Here is a 20,706-nt window from a genome sequence, read left to right as displayed (position 1 = left end):
GAAGTCCGCAAGGAACTCCAACTCTTGAAACGTTACAAATCACCTAGCCCAGATGACTTACCTCCGGCTCTTTTTAAAGATGGTGGCGACTTTCTGACTAAGGAATTGACTGTGTTGTTTGAAAAGGTTTGGGAAGAAGAAAGTGTTCCAACATCATGGAATGAGTCGATAGTAGTCCCTATCTTTAAAAAGGGTTCACGTTGTTCCTGCAATATCTATCGGGGGATAAGTCTACTTCGGATTGCGTCCAAACTATTGGCTTCTATCATTCTTCGTAGGTTGTTTAAAACCCGAGAACGATTGACTCGCGAGGAGCAGGCTGGTTTTCGTTCTGGTCGAGGATGCATGGATCACATCTTCACCCTCCGCCAAATGTTAGAACACCGTCATACTTATCGCAGGCCAACAATCGTAGTGTTTCTTGATATCAGGGCGGCCTAGTGATTGGGTGGACAGGACTGTTGTATGGGATTGTCTGAATAAAAATGAACTGCGTGATAAGTTCATAAACATCTTAAGGGTCCCGAATACGAACACTTCCGGGTCAGAGAGTGCATTGAACCCCCCTATCCATCTCTGCTTACTATATCTTAGTTTATTTTGAAAAAAAAGCTTACTTCTTCTGGTTTCATATGCAACCAACATTTGGAATTATCAGAAGCTGCAACATAACTAACCAAATCCAAAGCAGTTAATCTAGTTTGTCGACGACTTGATACAAAGATTAGGACAGGTTTATTCGGGGAATGACTATTGATTGCTGAAAACAATGTACAAGAGTGATGTATATATAAACATGTATGTTTATTACGTATGAAACAATAAGAAAATTTTTAGGTTACATCACGAACTCATTGTAGTTGAATAGCACTTAAAAATCAAGAACAACCGAAGTACTGTCTTATCTTAGTGCGGGACTCCTCATCAATGCAAATCTACAACCCCCTTTAAGGATTAAACATAAGATATTCAGGTCCCACGGTGATTGCTCAATTTTTCATCAATCCGTGATGCTGAACAACCATCTTGGATGCTATTTTATGAACAACTACTTCTTCATCATACAGTTTCTCATGAGATGCACACTTTGCAATTCGAAATCCTTCACAAACCTATTACATTAGTAATAAGTTTGTTAAAAAATATTTAAAAATTAGTTTCTTTTGCTGCATAAAACTCATTAATGAATAAGATGAAGGCTTCGAAATATTTACATGTTGAAAGATTGTTCAAATCAATCGACTACCATGATATGAAAAACAACTGGCCATAGTGATTCGACGACCAAAAGTAAAACGATGTCTGATTAAGCCATGGGTGCATACCAAATAGGAGCTCCGAATTAGGATAAAACAACTGTCCAATAAACCCCGATGTTGAATGCTTTCTTAGCTTATGTCATTCCATGATATTGGTCTTTTCTGAACAATTTTTTACTTGTAAATATCATGTCTGAGTCGCCTCTGTTGTATCCCAAAATATAGTAACACTGAACGAGAGTTTACACCTGTCATGCTGAACAGAATTCATACTAATTTGACAAGAAAGAAAAAACGACCTGGAATGATGTCTCATTTTTATTCTATTATATCAGTAAATGTTTGTATTTCACCGAACAAACACACATAAATATTATAACCGCTAAATACTTTAATGACTAATTGGGTTCAGTAGTTTGAAATGATGGAGAAAATGTGCAGCTAAAGTGGATGATTTTAATAGTGTTGAGTTTTCCAAGCTAGATGATTTAACTGAGGAGCTTTCATTCTAATTATGAATAATATCTTCAGCCTACACTTCATGTAGAAGTAAGCTTTCTAGTTATCCCAGAAGTATTATATCGGTTCACTTTATTGAACTTATTTGTGATTTGTTATCTTCGTAAGTTTCGTCGTCTTTATTCGCATTTGGAAACAAATTGACTGATCACTGATCTTGTAACTAATTGACCTTTTTCGTATGGGTTCATAGATTAAATAAATATCAAAGAAGTCTGCTGGTTGATAATTGATATGAACTTTCCGGCACGTCGATTGATGAAGCTGTAATATGATGGTGTTCTTCTTCTTCAATCTTTTTACGGCTGTTTGTGTTTGTGTGGTCAATGTGAAGTCAACCATTTTTTTTGTATTGTCAGTGGTACTGTGGTTTGGGTAAAACATTGAACTCGTCCCTACCAGGTTCTATTCTATGGAAAGATCCTGATGAATCTAGTCGACAAGTTTCAAATAAGATTAAACCAACACTCTAGGATACCATGGATAGCCATAATTCATATATATTGGAAACTTAATATGATTTTCAAAAATAAAATTCATCCAAACGACAGTTTTACCTTGAAAAATTGGCCTATTCATTGTAGCCATACGTGGACAATAATGTCTACCTGGATAACCCTGTATATGAACTTCCAATGGAACTGGTCTGACAGATGGTCGAAAATTAAATAAACCTCTACCAGTTAATCCATAACTAGTGCCAGAAATTGAAGCAACCTCTGCGATGGAAGTCATAGTGAATGGAACATGTAACCATGCAGCCAGATCTGGTGCATTGGCTAACGCTGTAGACAAACCAATAATTCGAATTGGCTGACCAATTTGATTTGCGATGTAATTTGCTCGAGAAACTAGAACCTATGGAGAGAAAAATAGTAAATCACCTGTTACATTATTAATTGCAACTCTGCTTGGAGACCTTTTATTTCATCTGTTCGATTGGCGTTGAGTTGCAAAAGTAGGACAAGTAATATAATAATAATAGTGAATAGATGATAAATCCATTGTATAGCGAAATGACTGAAGTTGAACACATATGAACTCTCGAAATGTAATTCAGTGAACTAAACGTTATTCTGTTCACCATAGAATCTGAAAGTTATGAGTTAAACTTTATGCAGGGTCTTTAGTGAGTACTGTTGAAGAATGCTAAACTTTATGGAACTCCCAGTTTCGCTAGTTGATATCATTTCATGATGTAAACAGTCATTATTTAGTTTATATAATTTCTATTTAATGAAAAAAATAATAAAAAACAAACCCAAACTAACATCGAACATACATTCGGCAGATACTTACTTCTAGTACAGGACCTCGTTCTTCGCCAAGTAAATGAATTTCATCAATAATAATTAATGCAACTTGACGAACATATGATCTATGCTGCCATGATCGTGAAATACCATCCCATTTCTCAGGTGTTGTAACTATTAAATCAGATCGCAATAACTGTTTAATATCTGGAGTGATATCACCGGTTAATTCAACAACTCTAAAGATAATATTTTGATAAAACAAACGAAGAAATGGAAATACAATCATAATAAATAAATGTGTAAACAAGAATACTATGCACAACAGAGGAAATAGTTCGGCTAAAAATGTAATAAACAAAGACTTCTTTCAGTTAAAGTAGTTCCTGTCACATTTATGAGCAGTGTGAATGAAAACTACATTAGGCTTCTGTTTTCAAAGCCGTGTCTGATAATATCTCAAACCACTGGGTTACAACACTATCTCTGAAATTAAACAGAGAACTTATAATGGATCAGCAGATGTCTGAATCAGAACAATTTTCATTTATACTACAGCACCATGTCACAAACTGGTCATATGCTTCTTTTTAAACCCAGTCGCGTATATATTAATGTTTACAGCTGATTGATTATTGAGTAATAAATGACCAATATAATTTTTGTCTAGTCCTTCAAGTTATGATTGAATTTTATCGACCAAGTTGCAACGTGGCCACCAATTGCCAACTAATCTGAAACTTAGGTTCACGTTTCTTGTTGGTCTATATCTAACTACCTAACATATTTATTTAACTCATCTAACTAATTAAGAAATTCGATTGATTTATCGAGAAAAGAAAAGAGTTGTATTAAAGATTTGAGATTGAAGCACTGAAAAATGCAAACATAGAGACAAGCAAGCAGTTTATTTTGGAACAAATCGTATGTCATTAGGGACTTTGGTCCAAATACACTTTTGTAAAGCAAACTGGCACGCTATAAGTCCGCTTCTGCACAGCTAAACTAAGAACTTTTCTACCCGAAAAAATTGTAACAACCCAGAGGCGTCGAGAGCTATAATGAATACACTAGTATGGAACGTGGATAACAACACAAGCACGTGTTACATGTATATATAGGATGCACACGTAAGAGACCTATTCACTTCATACTACACATATAAGTATAGATGCTCGAGGTCAGAAGTATACGTTACATGCATACATAGAATGCATAAACCCTGGTCCTATACACTCCATAGTATACACATAGATATGGATGCAACTCGATTTTGTTGTCAGAAGACCGGGGACCAGTAGCAGTGGTAAGTGAGTGCATTACTTGCGTTTAAATCACTTGGGTCGTAAGTCGTCTATTGATGATCAACTACTCTATGCTTATATCACAAACAAGTTTAGTGTCGACCCCTGTGCACTGGTTAGGGTACAGTTTATGGTCATCGCCCTGGTTTGCATCAGACCTAATGACCTTTTCCTAGAGACAATCCAGTTAGGAAGCAAAAGTAGAAAGTTTCTCCGGTTATTCATTCCACACTTATCTTTGCCACACGCCTCTTTCAGGTAGTCCACATTTACGATAGAGTGGGGACTAGTCCGATCTTCATTGATGTAGGCAGAGTCGAGATGATCCTGATCTCAACCTGACTGCTCATATTAGTTTACAAAACAAAGTTACACTATCTCCAAAATACCTCGTGAATTATGAGTCGGATTTTACCTGGCATAAATTAGAGTAAACAATAAGATTAAACAAAATCGTATCTATTTTAAATACTAACCGTTTCTTTAATTTTTGACCGATTCGAATATTCCAATCTTCAATACGTTCACGTACAAGTGCTTTTAATGGAGCAATGTAAACACACTAGTAAAAAATAAGCGAAAATAATTATCACAAAATAATCAATTACATTTACAAATAAACATTAATTAGTCACTGAGTTGTGAACTATGTCAGATTCGTCTACACCAACAGGAAATACCAGTTCCTTCAAGATTCTAGATATAATTTGATGATAAGTACTGACTGGGATGAAGATCAGGGTCGAGTAACGCTCTCAGTCGACTCTACATCTGAACCACCAGTTAACAACAAAACGAATTTTTAGTCAATCGTTGGCCTCTACACCATTTTTATTGAGGAGTAAACTCAAAGGTTCGTAGATGTAACGTGATGATGAAATTCTAGATAACTTATGGTCAATTTACCGAACACCATACCAGTCCCAATCATCTGCTTTTAATCAGTGATTTTCTTTAGAAAAAGCTCAGTCCGATGAAAATATTAAGTATGGGTTTTCTGCATGAAGTTACAAACGTATGACTGTATCAGAATTTTTCGAAAACCTTTATTTATTTATTTATTTACCTAAACATATAAATATTGGTACAAAGGGGTACCAGATATATATGCGCCACACAAAAAATCGTCATTTCATTTAATTTTCTGAGGGCTATGATACTGCCCGAGTGCCCAGACCGAAGCAGATGGTATTCTTAGGGAGCCACATCCGGAGCCTTCGACCTAAAAGTCTGATCCACAAGACAGTGGAGCATCGTGAGGAGAGGCATTCCTGTGGTAGCCGGTGACCAACAATTAGTTCATACACCATTTGTTCCCTCAGGATACTGGAGCCCATGTGCACCATTGGTTTGGAATGAGGATTTTCCAACTCCCCTAGATGGACCCTCCGTATCCACCATTCCGGTTAAAGTGCCGGACATTCGCTTTTCGTTCTCTCAATTTCGTAAATAACATCCCCGCCACGAAAAGGCGATGAGTAGGACTTCCCTGGCAGAGGCTGTATATGCGTGAGAGCATTTCGTGAGAGAGGGCAGGCACCCCCCATTCTCGGCCGTACCAGGGCATTTGGGGGATTTCGAAAGCCTACAAACCTTTACAAATTTAAGATAAGTAAATAAAACCTGTTATTAATAAATAAGTCAAAATTAATGGAAAATGAATACAATCCAAACAAATTCAAATGAAAATCAAGACAAAAAAAACATGTAAGAAAAACTGATAAACAAACTTTTTGTTTTGGATATTCATTAAATACACGAAAAATGGCTAGTTCCGCTGCAACAGTTTTGCCGGAACCAGTAGGTGCACCTAACAGTACATTGACATTTTGATGATATAATGTATGAAATAATTGAGTTTGTATAGGATTAAAATATGGAAATTCATATAATAACTCATAATTGACATTTTTCAATGCTGTCACTGGTAATGGTTGTAATTTAAGTAAATCTGTTGTTGAATTCAAAAAGAAAGAAAGAAAGTAAACATAGACTATAAGAGAAGGAATGACAATTATTTTGTTACGTAATAGAATAAAAATGACCGTGAACATCATAACTTATAATTATCCAGCTTGATACCTGCGCACGGGTATGACATTTCGTAGTTGTTCGATTTAGTTAAAGATATATACACTTGGTCAAACTGTTACACGAGTTAAAAGACTAAAAATGATCTAAAGTGAATTTAAGCACTTCACTAATTGCGCTTATCCTCTCCCCCCCCAAAGTAAAAATACTTCTCATTTGCATCAATACACTTGTCCAATATTGATCTCCGTTGACCGATTCATTCAGGAAAACCCACAGAACTTATGATCTTCAGCTGTCTAGTCGTTTTAAATTGTGAAAAGGACTCTCTATGCAACTAATCTTTGTTTGTCATTTTCTAATTTAAAAATGGTGACTGCTCAAATAAAGGATAAGTTCCTTGATTCAGCCAATTCAATGTGAATTTATTAGTTAAGCTATTCTTGTGGAGGAAGCTTTATCGAGCGTACTACCAGACAACTTAGCTAATGAGACAGAGTATTTCGACTCATGACTTGCGAATGGTCAGATGAAGCCAATACTCAGCTCTGTCCTATTACAATTAATAGTCATTATCATCTAGTAGATAGGAAAGAAGCATTTTGAATGATAAATCGAATATTATCAAGTTTTCTCAGTTAATTTCGATTTCGTCACTTACAAAAGCCTTAAGGATTGAAGCTAAGAACCCTAACCTTTATATTTGAAAGCGATTTTTAACACCTTTGTCTCTTCCTCGATCAAAGAAAAATTAACAGACGATATTACGAATTCCTTGTATCGTTCATTTGTTTCTCTCCATTCGGATTTTTTCCATATTGAGTCTTGACAACTAGTATACTTAAAATGATGATTTCTATACTTGATATTACATAAGTTTTTGAAACGACTATTAACATATATTCATTGGTTTAAGTTTTAACCTACTTCCTATGTCGAAATAATTGCTTGCATGATCATGATCATGTATCAAAGTTGCAAGGAGAGGAAATAATCATTCACTCTAATCACTTTATTTCACTACTTATCTTTACGTATATGGAGGATAATTCAAATATATGCGCATTGAAAGCATTGTGTAACAGAATTGCATTAATTAGTCAGTCATAAAACTTATGTCTATGACTACTGACAGAAATCATGTGACAAAACCACTAATCAGAATCTTGATTTCTATGACTTAGTGTCCCTGAGTTGATCATTATGTCTAACTAGCATTAGTAACCTTAAGTCAACTGTTACGTTCTTATTGGTCCACGATTCTGATATAACAAATACATGTAAATGAATACCTGTATGAGGTGGATCACTACTTGGTAGAATGAGACTTTTCAATTGAATTGGACAGGTTGAATCAGTTCCAAGCCAGCAGTCACTGAGAATACGAACAAAATATTGAGTTGGATAAGGTTCATACAATGGAATGGTGAAATTTAAAATTTGTGGAGTTTTTGAATTGAACTATAATTTGAATAAACAAAGAAACATAAATGACATATATTAACACTCTGCTACCCAAGAAACAATTATGAACAAATCAAATTTTTGTGAAAACATAAGTATATTGTTAAAATAACAATGTAAATAGTTTACATCATATAGATGATCAGTGACAACTGTGAAAGAACGGACAGTTGTTTCGTCCTAACACAGGACTCTTCAGTAGGGTGGTTCCAACCCTCCTACTTGAAGCCAAACCCAGAACCTTAAAGCTTTATATAAAGCGGTTAATCTTCAGACCGTTGAGTTGGCAACTAATGTGATTTCCTCTCCGAACTCCAGACACCCCCACGATATTATGCGATAATTATCTAGTGCAAATGATGATCCTTACCACATTTCCGATGATTTTAAACCACACTGGTCACTATTTTTCACGAGAAGTAACAAGTAGGTATGATGTAAGCATACAACCCTACTTGTTGAAGACCAAAGACATTTTTACCAACAAGCCACAGCTTTACTAATAATAAACAGAATTGAAAAAATAAATCAACTCGACCCATAACATACCATGCGTTTAGTCAATGTCCAATATTCCGAATGAAATATAACACCTTGATCAGGATCTTCAATCCATACCCAATAAGATTGTTGTAATCCATGAATTTGATTTGACCAAACAAAATCTGGTTCAATTGTAAGCTTAATACGCAGAATGGTACGTGTAATAGGTTGTGATTCCACAGCCAATTGCATTTTTGGTACATAGAAAGCTAAACGTCGAATTTCGCGAGCACCGTCTTTGCCTTGATAGTGAAACAGGTAAGCTAAATCAGAAAAAAAACAAAATCGGGAGTAACAATCGATAAACAGGTCATAGTTACGCGATAGAAAATAGTACACATTACTAAGTACATAGTAAATAGCATATATTAAGTAAATATTACAGAAATTTATCAGATAAACACAGAAAATGTACGAAAAAAAATCTAGGTATCAATGAAGCATCCAGTAAATAAGAGGATATTAACAGTTGTTAAAAAGTTAATGACAAAACCTTAAGAAGTGGTACATCATGAAGTAGTCTTATTGAAAAACTACTGGATAGCATGAAGCACTGGACAACAGCTTGGTCCTACCATGAAACTCATCAATGATGGATATCCGTGACCCCAATACGGATTGGAACCAGACGCTTCATATCATCTCGAACTGAGTCCTTTAACTAATTCATTTATTATTTGAACACATAAACATAGATAGAACAAGGTACCGAATATATATATACGCCGCAATTCATCATTCGATTTGTGTGACGACTGTAATACTACCCGGACGACCAAAGCGAACCAGGTAGATTTCTTAGAGAGCCACGCCCGGAGTCTTCAACCTAAAGGTCTAATCTACAAGGCAATGGAGCAACATCAAGAGATGAAGTCCCATGGTGACCGATGACCAACAACAGGTTCATACGCCATTTGTTCCCTCAGGAAACTGGAGCCTATGTACACCATTAGTTTAGAATCAAGGTTTTCCAACTCCTTCAGGTGGATCCTCTATATCCACCAACCCGGTTAAAGGGTCGGACATTCGCTTTTCATCCTCTCAATTTCGTAGAAAATACCCCCGCCGCGAGAACGTAGTGATTAGGAATTTCCTGACGGTGGTTGTATACGTGTGGCCATGTGAGAGCAATTCTAGAGGAAAAGTGGACTCTTCCCACTCTCACGCATACAAGGGAATTCGGGGGTCTTGTACTTGAATTTCACTGAGTCAGTGACCAATGGCTTATATTTCTAACTTCAACCAATTCGTGGTATTTAGCAACTACCACTCAGTATTATTAGTGGGTAGCTGCTTTGATATACCCTTTCTTAGTTGGATCATTTTTTAAGAAAGCTCAAAATTACAAATGGATATTGTGATCGATTGGTGGCATCTGAATAGTTATCAGCCACGACAATGAATGATTATTGAGATTAACTAAAAGTTGTAAATGTAACATCCCGGGGTCCAACTTGAAGGTATAAAATTACACTGCTAAATATATAAGACCTAGACGGCTCGAGTCCCAACTCAAGAGAGAGGTCGTCAGTGTGCATGGCCGGTAAAATGATTGAATAGCATTTTCGTATTTTCAAAATACTTCACAATTTCATGCCAGGCTGCAAAAATGTAACTTTAAAATAAGTCTATTTTCTTAACAATTGTTATATCCTGATAAGAATAATGGGTGGTAGCTTTTTGGATCCATTTATGGACCAAACTATGCGTATATTTTTGTTGTATAATTGTTAAATAACTAGACTGTTCATATTCATATCCCCCTTATTATGAGCTTTATTTTGACCTATGAACTATTATTATACGACTTATCATTCTTGAGTTATGCCCTGTCTATCAATTACTATCTCCCTTACTCACAGTCACATTTGCCTAAATCTGGTACAAAAGATTTTTTTCTTATTTCATGGTACGATGTGGCCTGTCTGGCTGGTATATAAACCCAGAATGTTTGAAATAAATTATTCATACCGCAGAGGCTGAGATTGGTGTTGTAGATTTAACTGGCTGGGCTAGGCAGAAAGCAGAACCGACAACTACTCTAGACTGCTCGTACGTGTTTTATGCGTCACTGGTTCAAACGATAAATCGCTGCTCTCTAATCGGTGGTATTATCATGTTATACATTAACAGGGCACACTGGTCACAAGTTATAACAACAATTACACTCACGAGGTGAGTATAATGTCCAATATCATTGTCGATCGACATATATACAAAGCATTTAGTAATATTTGAACAAAAAACGAAACTACCCATACGAAACTTCTATGTAACAAAAATATTAACCCACCTAATTCATTAACATCAGTTTCACGAATGCGATCAATTGAGAATTGGAGTTCTTCAACACGCTGAATTAAACGTTGTTTGCCATTTTCTACAAATTGCCACAATGGACTTTGGTCATTCCATAATCTTTGTTCAAACATCTAAACATAATAATAATAATAATTTCTTTTTAAAAAGGATGTGTTTTAGCAATAACATTTATTACATAATGTATTAAAGTTACATAAAATGCAATAACGCTGAGCCAGTCTGGTTTTAGATGATAGTATGGTTAATCAATCGGTTGTCATTACGATGGATGTTTTAATTCTAATCAGTTAACCAACACAAATAATACGATATTTAATGTGAAACGATTGAAAGTGGAAATTATGTTGACCAATAGTCTATTATGATGAGTAAAATATGCAGCATTACTGGTTTCCTTGTGATTTATTTGTTTTAATGATTATGACTAACTAATTTACTATGAACAGTTATGCATCCGTGACTTTCAGTTACACACTAAGTGTGAGGGGTTTAGTGATACTGTTTAGTTGTCTAAGACAAAGTAGGTGGGTTAGTGTTTGAACGTGAGACTTATCATCAGCTGAGAGTACAATATCTTAACCAGTAAGCTACCAATTTAACATTGATCTGATATTAATTTCGTTGAATATTCAATCTATAAATAGTAACCTTCATTCTTAATAAATATTCAAGTACTCAATCAACAGACTGAAGATCCGGTGCACTCAAATTTATTCAATTGAAATTTGACGATCGATTTTCTGAGATAATTATCAGTTCAGTAACCATGGTTGATTGAGAAAGTCATTATTATAGAATATCCATAACAAAATGAGTCTGGACTAGTGAAAAGAAGCCAACTAGTCTGGATTTATCTCGTTAATGAACTAACACTACTAACATTAGTGACTCAGCTAGTTAATAAAAAGCATTTTGACATTTTACCTGTGTGGTTAGCGTGACGTAGTGTACCGGTGTTTATGTAACCCTTTTACAACAAAAATATTTGCCGACACTGAGTTATGTATTGTGTTTGACAGATGAGAGATAACAGTGCACAGTTCATCCTCGCATTAACCTTGAGAATTCAATTATTGGATGGACAAACACAAAGAATGATGTACTGTGGTAGATATAACCAGTTCTATATATATATATATATATATATATATATATATATATATATATATATCCTACACTGACCTACCTCATAACCACACAATGTGAAAGGATCAAGAAAATATATAAATGAACCTTACACAAGAAGTTGTGAAGAACAAATAGATGTTAAGGAGGTGCAGATTAGCAATGTGAGAGAAGGTCTAGATGATTACCATAACCAATGTTTGAAGACATACAACTGACTGACTACTGAGTAGTAGTGATAAATGTCATATTTGTCTATTCCTTTTAGTGATGATCAGATTCTAACGATCAAGTTGCAGTGTGACCGATAATCTAATTCATTTGATGTCACATCTACTGTTTTGAGACGTTAGTCGGTTTGAGGTAGCTATTGAAGACGTATGGTTACATGACTCAATTACTGTCTTCCACTAGAATATTATTTCTTTCTTCTCGAACCTTATTGTATATGCCTAATCCATTCGATTACCACAAATACTACCACTATTGGTTTAGTATTCTGAGACTTAACATGATAATTTCATCTTGCTATGTTGATATGGAGCAATAACTTGAAGCGATGCACATGTGAGCCTGATTCCAAGTTAATGACGACGAATTTGATAATTGAGAACTATCCTTCTGACCATGGCAATTAATTATAAACTGATCATTATTGTGGTTTTTCTATCCAGCTCAAAAATCATGGTATGGAAGCTGTTGAGACGATATTTGTTAAAAACTAAGTACAAGCCACTTAATTCAGTATTTCAAAGCTGTAACACTAAATAGATAATTATTACTGAGCCCAATACATATTGTAAAACTACAAAATTATTTAATAAGTGTTGTTAACAGATACACAACAGTTCCTTTAAGAAAATGATAGTCAAACACACACAAAGTAACAGAGTTCCTGAATAAACGAGCCAGATATTACAAGCATAAAACAAAACTGATTTTCACAGTTGAAATCATGGGTCAATTGAATCTAGACCACCATGGAAAACCTGGAAGCACTGGACGGCCGTTTCGTCCTATTATTGGACTCCTCAGCAGTGCGCATCAACTGATTTTCACAAACGACAGACTGAAATCCACGGTTTAAAGGTGTATGAAATGAGTCCATCTAAGTTAGACATCAATAGAAATGTCACTAATAAACGTGCACAGTTAAAAAGAAAAAAGAAAACTCCAGGGGAAATCTTTCAAATAATTAAAATTTGAACAATATAAAAGATATATCATAATAAAATAACAAATCTATGTATAGTTAAACTTACTCTAGCCAAAGTCAATGTTATCGTAGCACAATGTGACCAACCTTGACGTAATGAAATTTCAAATAGATATCTTACTAAACGTCCTGCATTTTGTTGAACAAAATTCATATCAGATGAAAGTGAATGACAACTAGGATTATGACGACTTATATAACCTTGTAATAGTGCATTCACTTTTGCAATAACATCTGTATCAACTGTACCAGCTTGTTGAATTGGTAAATGACAAACTTTATTCTTAATATCAATTAATTCAGTACCTTCCTCTTCACGTACCTTGGAAAATAATGAAGAATAAATTAACAAAATGATGTGTGATGTGAAAGGAGAAAAAAAAGAAGCCATGACAAACAAGAGAAGCTATTTTGAGGGGAAGTTATTTCACTCAACTCAAGGTTTGTAAAAAATAATAATAACATTTAATTTTATCCTTTCTTTATTTTCTAAATCATAAACTTTCGTTTGATGTATGGTTCACTGCCATATCCTTTTCCATTCCAAAGCTACTGTAATTTAAATGTAACCCTTGGTGCTCTTTTTTTTTACCCTAACGCCTAGCTTTGGATATAATTGTATCTACCTAATTGTTTGTGCGTTATGGTTGTGTTACTGATCTATTTATTCATGAATCTTTTTACACCAATCGAAATAGGGAATAAATCGAATAGTGTTCCAGTTTACTTGTCTTCTTTCCTCTTGCCTGTCAACCAATTAGCTGATAGAATGATTTTCACCTCTTTACCCTAGACCATCAGTCTCAGTTCGGTCTCACGCATTCCTAGCCCCAAGGTTGAACCAGTTAGCCTGTTGTGTCAAGGCTTAAATCTAGATCGAAACAAGTTTTCTCCTGTATATTATTGGGTAGGCAGATGAGGAACATAACAACGTGATCAATATAATTAGGTAATTCTATAAATATATTTCTATAATATATCTGTCAACAGGTATTCATATTTGATTGAGAGGTCTAAAACTTGTATGAACCAACTACTGAAAATTAAGTCGATTCATCACAGAGATGTTGGGTTACATGGTAGGAAATCTTGCGTAACAATATCTGTTTCATTGTGACTTGTGATAATAAAGAGAACAGATTTTGACAAATGAGGTATACTACATACACGTTACGGATAAAGCGTCAAAACATTTAGCTTTCAACCATTGGTCGTACATTCGAGCCTTCATGTACCTACTTTGATTGAGATGCGTAGAAGCATTATGATCACTAGCTCCTACATATAAAGATTAGTTTGAATTCAACCACATGAATTTGTACTAGACAAATGAATTACAACAACTGCACATTTGTTACACTGAACATCATTTTCATCATCGATAGTGCACAATAGGAAAATTCTCTTTACAAGGTGGTTGAACATAATCGACAGAGAACCTTGTACCTAGATTTCCTGCTATTTGGCACTTGTTAACAAGATATACCTGTAATCTTGAGGAAATCGGTGTACTTTGTTGGACTTAATTCCATGTAACCTAGTTCCCCAGTCAGAGATGTTACACTGAACTAATCCGACAGCGACCGACCCCCTACAGCACTGAGATATAATTATAATTGATTGACTTATGAATAGTTTTCTATGTCATCCTTATTTAATCATTAACGCTCACTGAATTCTATTGACGAAGTAGAATCGATAAACCCATGGAACATCAGTGCCCCCAAAAGATTACAGGTACGTGTTGTTGATGAGTACAAAATGGTATTGAAACCTTAGGTCCGTTGTTTTCTATCGATTACTTTATACCACCACTTTACATCTATCTCAACACAGGGCACTTGATGTTGCGTCACTCAGATTAGTGGCCGCACTGTAAACTGATCGGTAGAATTCGACTAATACTAAGAAGGACCTGATGTACACGAACGTCGGTTATTACTCAGTAACTCATCAATTTCTTTAACGTAGTAGTTTATAATATTGTTTGCTCATATGTCCGTTTTTGCTTGTTGATAAACTATTATCAAGTTTAGACACAACTATCAGTTATCCTTTGCACTATCATATGTTGTAATTATTCTTTATGTTATTATTACAGGAGGTCCTTTTTATTTCGAACTGGCAGACGCGGTAAATGCCAAAGACACCTCACAAGTTGAGGTTTGTAACTAATTTATGTATATTACTCAACGAAGAATCGCTTTTTTAGATATATCGCTGTTTTGTGAACTTCGAATTCGCGTGTATCTCAATCGTATGATTTAAACGCTTCGATAGACTTAACACATTGTGCTAAACTCTATTTAAGTTACCTTAATTCTATTCTCCAATCAGGGTTACATACTAGTTCCGGACTCGACCTACAAGAAAAAACATTTTATGCGGAAAACTAATAATCAATATTGAAGCTACTTGATAAAAGTTAACAGCTTTCAGTAGAATCAAATTAAATAAGCAAATAACCGCAAACCATTGAGCAAAGCGTATAAATTTCTTAATCAGGTGTAGAAGTTGATGACACTAATTGACTGGATTGTGAACAATTGCCAATGTTCAGGTATGTTCAAGTAAAAGGTTTTAAATCAAACGAAACACAAGTTTCTGAAACCGTAAGTAACTATAAAAATACAGTCAAGGTGTTATTCAGTGTTATATATGACAACACGGTAGTATTTTAAAGACTATCAAGGAATTTCAAAGATGAATCTCAGCCACGAAGTGACATCAACTAGCATAAAGATAGAAATTTTATGAAGTGGATAAATGTTTGCCCACCCTATCAGACCTTATCAAGGAATGAACCTATCTTCGCACAGATAACATAAGTTTAATACCCCTGTCTTGGCAACCAATGGTCAAAATATCCAATCTTGATTAGATCACAATATAGTGTATTAATCATCCAAGCCCATTAGTGCGTAAGTAACAGTTTCCCTGATGAGAGATAATTAAAGTTAACCAATCAAAATCTCTCACTTCTATAAATATTCGCTTGATTTTAGAAACTATTAATCACTTACACATAACAAGAATAATAAAACCGTAAAGTTTAAATAATAAACACAAACCTTCATTGATGCAAATTCCGATGCTTCACTTAACATAGCAAATATTTGTGGAATCATCATTGTTGGTTCTAAGGCATCTTTAACCATAGCTGCGGTTTCATAACGTATATAGAATAAACTCGCTGTACGTCCACGATCTGTGGATGCTAATTGGCCAGTAGCTGGCTCGTAACGAACCATTTCAGCACAATCTAAGTCGGTAGCACAAGAACGTACAACACGGCCTAAAAATTCAACTAGATCCGGATCACGCTGTTGTAAGAAAAAAACAAACCAAAACAAAAGTCACCGGTGAATCTTCTACAGAAAAATGATAATGCTTGTATATAATAGATGAAATATGCGCTCTTTATCGTATTTTGGATTCATCAAAGTTTAACATACTTGTATCCCACCAAGAGTTGACAATCACTACGGGAATCGAACCGCGTGAACTATGCATACCGGTTGTACAAATGAGTGGTTACGTGGTCTCAGTAGCTAAGTGGATGACGAATCGCTGCTTGAAGTGAACGTTAATAGGTGAACATCGACTCCGAGGTGTAGATAAACCCAGCTGAGGGGTCCAAAATGGGATGAAATATGCAACCTAGATTCCAATGCTAACCATATTCCATCTATTCTATGTAAATCTGTGTCATAATGTACATATATCTGTACGGGAGGCTCAAATGCTAACCAAGACTGATCTAATTTCAGTCAAAATATCAACAGCAGGTTATTTAAAACTATTACAATTTGAAAGATAATGTCTGTGATAAATTCATTCTAGATCAATAAATATAGACTTGATAGCCATTAAGTGAAGTGATCAATTCGGTTTTATTTATTGTGAAATTTGAAATTTCTGTACTCGGCCCGCATGACATTGAGGGTTGGTAAGGAAATGATTGTTTAGGACTTCACGGTTACCCACACCGTGCAAAGATACTTTATCCCAATGGGTTCAGAAAAGAAATGGGACTGGGATAATTTAAAAATATTACCATAGAGCCCAAAAGAAAACCATTCGACCCCGGTCACATAACCATTTTGCGAGTAGTTTCTGATGTGTTAGCTCCGTATATTTCAAATTATACTGCTGGGCAATTAGTTTCCTGTACTAAGCCGCTGCTGTCTGAATATCAAGCGATAGGTGAGAAATTATAATCAAGACATGATGTTGAAGAAACTAGATTATGCAACACCTCAAGGTCTTAACGTATAGATCCATGTATAGATCAGAAAGGGAACTATATTTGTATTCATGATTTATGTACATGTTCATTCGATTTGTTAATTACAGCTTCCCAATAATGTTTTATACTTCTCATTTGTGCATAGCTTATTGAGCAACTGTATAAGAATAGTGTGTATCTGAATCGAATATCGTGGATTGTAACAAACATGATAGTTAATTGAAAATTGTTACTCACTTGTATACAATTGGTTCATAATTCAATACTTACTTCAAGAACAGCTGTAGTTAATCCATAATTTAATGGATTTCGTCTTAATCGTATAAATAAATACGTGTAACTCAACCATGTTACAGCTTCATCAATATTAGAAACTGTACCTAAAGAAATCTAAATAGAACAGAAATCGTATTTGATATATAATTAAAAAGTGAGAAATCGACATTATCATTCCTATATCAAATACAACCAAATACTACTATTGTTGTTTTATCATAACGAGACCATCAAGTAGAATGCATACCAGTAGATGTAATACAAAAGAAGGGAACAAGGTTCTTACTGTATCCAGAAAACATGATATAATTAGTCTGAGTAAATAGTCACCAATTAGTTTGGATGTAAAAAAAAACAACAAAAAACTGGCATTCTCAAACTTTTTTAACAAAGTACTACTACTAGTAAAACTGTTTGAATCCGAATCGCATTCCAAACCATAATTTCGCTTTCAGAAGTCAATTCCATCAATCACCATGTCAATGTTAAGATATAGAATCAATCACTTTGCTTACTGATTGGACATATAAAAAATATTCTGAGGCAAAATTTGTACACCATAACATGGAATATACTGTTACGTTTAATAAATTTGATACTCAACTCTTTGAAACAGCTGCGACTAAAGAGGAGGACAAAAATTTATAGGTCTATAATTCACATTAGTGCTTAGATGGTTCAACCTTGCTATCAAGTAGAATGCCTCACTCACTTACATACATATTACTTAAATGATGAGAATTTGTTGTTTAGTGAAATATTGAGTTCTTCTTGACCTGTGTTCGATATTTATTCACGAATCGTTCATTACCGTTCTAAACAACCCGATTGAGCATATATTTTTATGATCAACTAATCGAATTCCATTCCAAAAAACAAGCTGGTGATTACACTTGGGAAGAAATTCTAACTACTCATTTCTTTACGATGCAAGGTTCGATGTGGCTTAGCAACTCATCGAAAGCTTGATGAATGGGATTATCTAGCTCAGAGCGCACAACACCATCAGTTCATGGTCAACAAAATTGCAATGATATACACTACATGCTACGAGTACAAACTTATGTGTAATTTATTTTTGAAAAAGAAAAAAAAATTATGTTCAACTACATTGTTGCTAGTAATTTTTTAGTCACATTCCACATGTCGCCTGATATTACTGTTAGTGACTGAGATAAATAGGGTAAAAAGGTACTGAAAGGCCGACGCACATCGTTTGCCCACAAATTCCGCGGTACAGTCAAAGGTGAGGAGGGTCCGATCTCTTTCTCTCGAAATACTCTCACATGACCACATGTAAATAGCTACTGTCAGGGAAGTCCCACTCACTGCCAACTCACGGTAGAGTTGTTGTTTAAGAAATTGAAAGGACAAAAAGCTTATGTCCTACCCTTTAACTGGGTTGGTGAATATACAGGATCCCCCTAGTGGAATTGGAAAACCCTGATTCCAAACCAACGATGTACATAGGCTCCAGTATCCTGAGGGAATAAATGGCGTATGAGCCTATTGTTGGTCACCGGCTACCACGAGACTGCATCTCTTGATGTTGTTCCACTGACTTGTGGATTATACCTCCAGGCCAAAGACTCCGGGTGTGGCCTTCCAAAAAAAACCACCTGCTTCCGTCTGTGCACTCTGGCAGTATCACAGCCCACACACAAATCAAGTGACTTGTATGGCGCATATATATTTGGTTCCCTCTTGTACCAATATTTGTGTTTAAATAAATAAATAAAGTTATATATGAAGCCGAATTTCAGTAGAAGTCCGTTACCACTGTCATATTAATTTACTTAATCATATGGAAATATATTTGAATAAATTTATGAGGAAATAAAAATCAACTGAAAAACAACAAGTGAACATGGTTTTTATAATTTTGAAAGAAAACAGTCAAATTCAACTAACCTCAGCATTTAAATGATCATGTAAATTGGTGAGTAAATTACTTTCGATTGGTCCTTGGTTTGTTATGAATCGTAAATAATGGGCTAGTGATTCTTGACTAGTTATTAAAGTAGCTTGACCGTGGGTATCAAATTGTGGTCGGCCAGCACGACCAAATATCTACATAATACACAAAGACACATAAATATGAGATGGAAATAAGAAAAAAGTACACCTTGAATACGTGTAAACAAAAGAACAAAAGGGGAAATGAAATAATGCAAAAAAGGGCTCTCTGTACGTTTAACAAGATAAAATGTGTATACAACAGCAAAACCTCTTTCATATAACTCTTTATCTCTCAAGACATGAATTGCATTTGGATAACTATTAAAAAAATTTGGTACAGATGCACGGGATTATGCACTTAGTTGTACACCATATCGTTATTGTCAAAAAGTTGATAAAAACTGAGAGCTTATGCAAAGCAAGAGATGCGGCCCATGTATAAAGGTAATCTAACTTGTTTATCAAGTAGAAATTGATAAGTTGATGTTAAGTGATTGAAGATGGGTAGTTAACAGAAGACCTAAGACCCAGGCTTCATGCCGTTCGATATTTGTTAGTAAGGTATAACTGTAATCCTGAAGAAACTGGTGCAGTCAGTGAGATTCAGACGCGTATCACACAGTCCCATAGTCCATGATGTAATAGCTGAGCTGTTCACAGTTTACATTATAGCTTTCGGGAGACACGTTTTCCATGTGAATCCTAGTGATACTACCCGGGTGAGCAAGCCAAAGTACCCAGACAGAGGTCCGAACCTCTAACCCATCAGTTGAAGCTGAACCGATTAACCGTTAATCGTATACGTGGAATCTTGATTACATAGTTACGAATCAACTGATTAGACGATCGACGCATAAATTTGATAACTAGTGATTACTTATATGTAATAATCACAATAGCATGTTACACTCATAAGATTTTCAAGTGACAAATACATGACACGCAGTTAAGATGGATGATTGTAATGGTTTAACTTACTCTGAGATTAGTAATTTAACCGTATTTCTTTGTCATTCTAACTAACTGTAATGGGCACTACTCGCAAGATTGTTTGTCAGTAGGGTGTAAACGCTTTGTAACTTCTTATAATAAATATACCTTCCTCCTGCCTATTGCCTTCCCTCACAGCTTTAGAGTTGGACAAACTGGATCCCATAAACCACAATAACAACATTATCAAGAATAA

The 20,706-nt window shown here is 35.1% G+C and overlaps 1 protein-coding gene across 1 annotated transcript in view; it reads right to left on the bottom strand.

The window, feature by feature from the left end:
• The window catches only part of Smp_156920 (putative activating signal cointegrator 1 complex subunit 3, helc1), a gene marked incomplete at both ends in the record, with an annotated part of 89,004 nt that overhangs the window by 42,427 nt on the left and 25,871 nt on the right, over positions 1 to 20,706 (bottom strand). The window contains 12 exons of the mRNA XM_018797713.1: positions 618 to 760; positions 2,336 to 2,636; positions 3,078 to 3,270; positions 4,812 to 4,897; positions 6,066 to 6,286; positions 7,659 to 7,827; positions 8,380 to 8,636; positions 10,667 to 10,805; positions 13,083 to 13,358; positions 16,108 to 16,359; positions 17,556 to 17,675; positions 19,473 to 19,631. Coding sequence (XP_018652727.1) covers positions 618 to 760; positions 2,336 to 2,636; positions 3,078 to 3,270; positions 4,812 to 4,897; positions 6,066 to 6,286; positions 7,659 to 7,827; positions 8,380 to 8,636; positions 10,667 to 10,805; positions 13,083 to 13,358; positions 16,108 to 16,359; positions 17,556 to 17,675; positions 19,473 to 19,631 — 2,316 coding nt within the window. The remainder of the gene's footprint in view (positions 1 to 617; positions 761 to 2,335; positions 2,637 to 3,077; positions 3,271 to 4,811; positions 4,898 to 6,065; positions 6,287 to 7,658; positions 7,828 to 8,379; positions 8,637 to 10,666; positions 10,806 to 13,082; positions 13,359 to 16,107; positions 16,360 to 17,555; positions 17,676 to 19,472; positions 19,632 to 20,706) is intronic.

This window comes from Schistosoma mansoni, chromosome 5 (assembly GCF_000237925.1).
Source record: "Schistosoma mansoni strain Puerto Rico chromosome 5, complete genome".
Taxonomy (NCBI): domain Eukaryota; kingdom Metazoa; phylum Platyhelminthes; class Trematoda; order Strigeidida; family Schistosomatidae; genus Schistosoma; species Schistosoma mansoni.
Note: the sequence above shows the minus strand (reverse complement) of the source record. Positions and strands in the feature narration are given on the sequence as shown.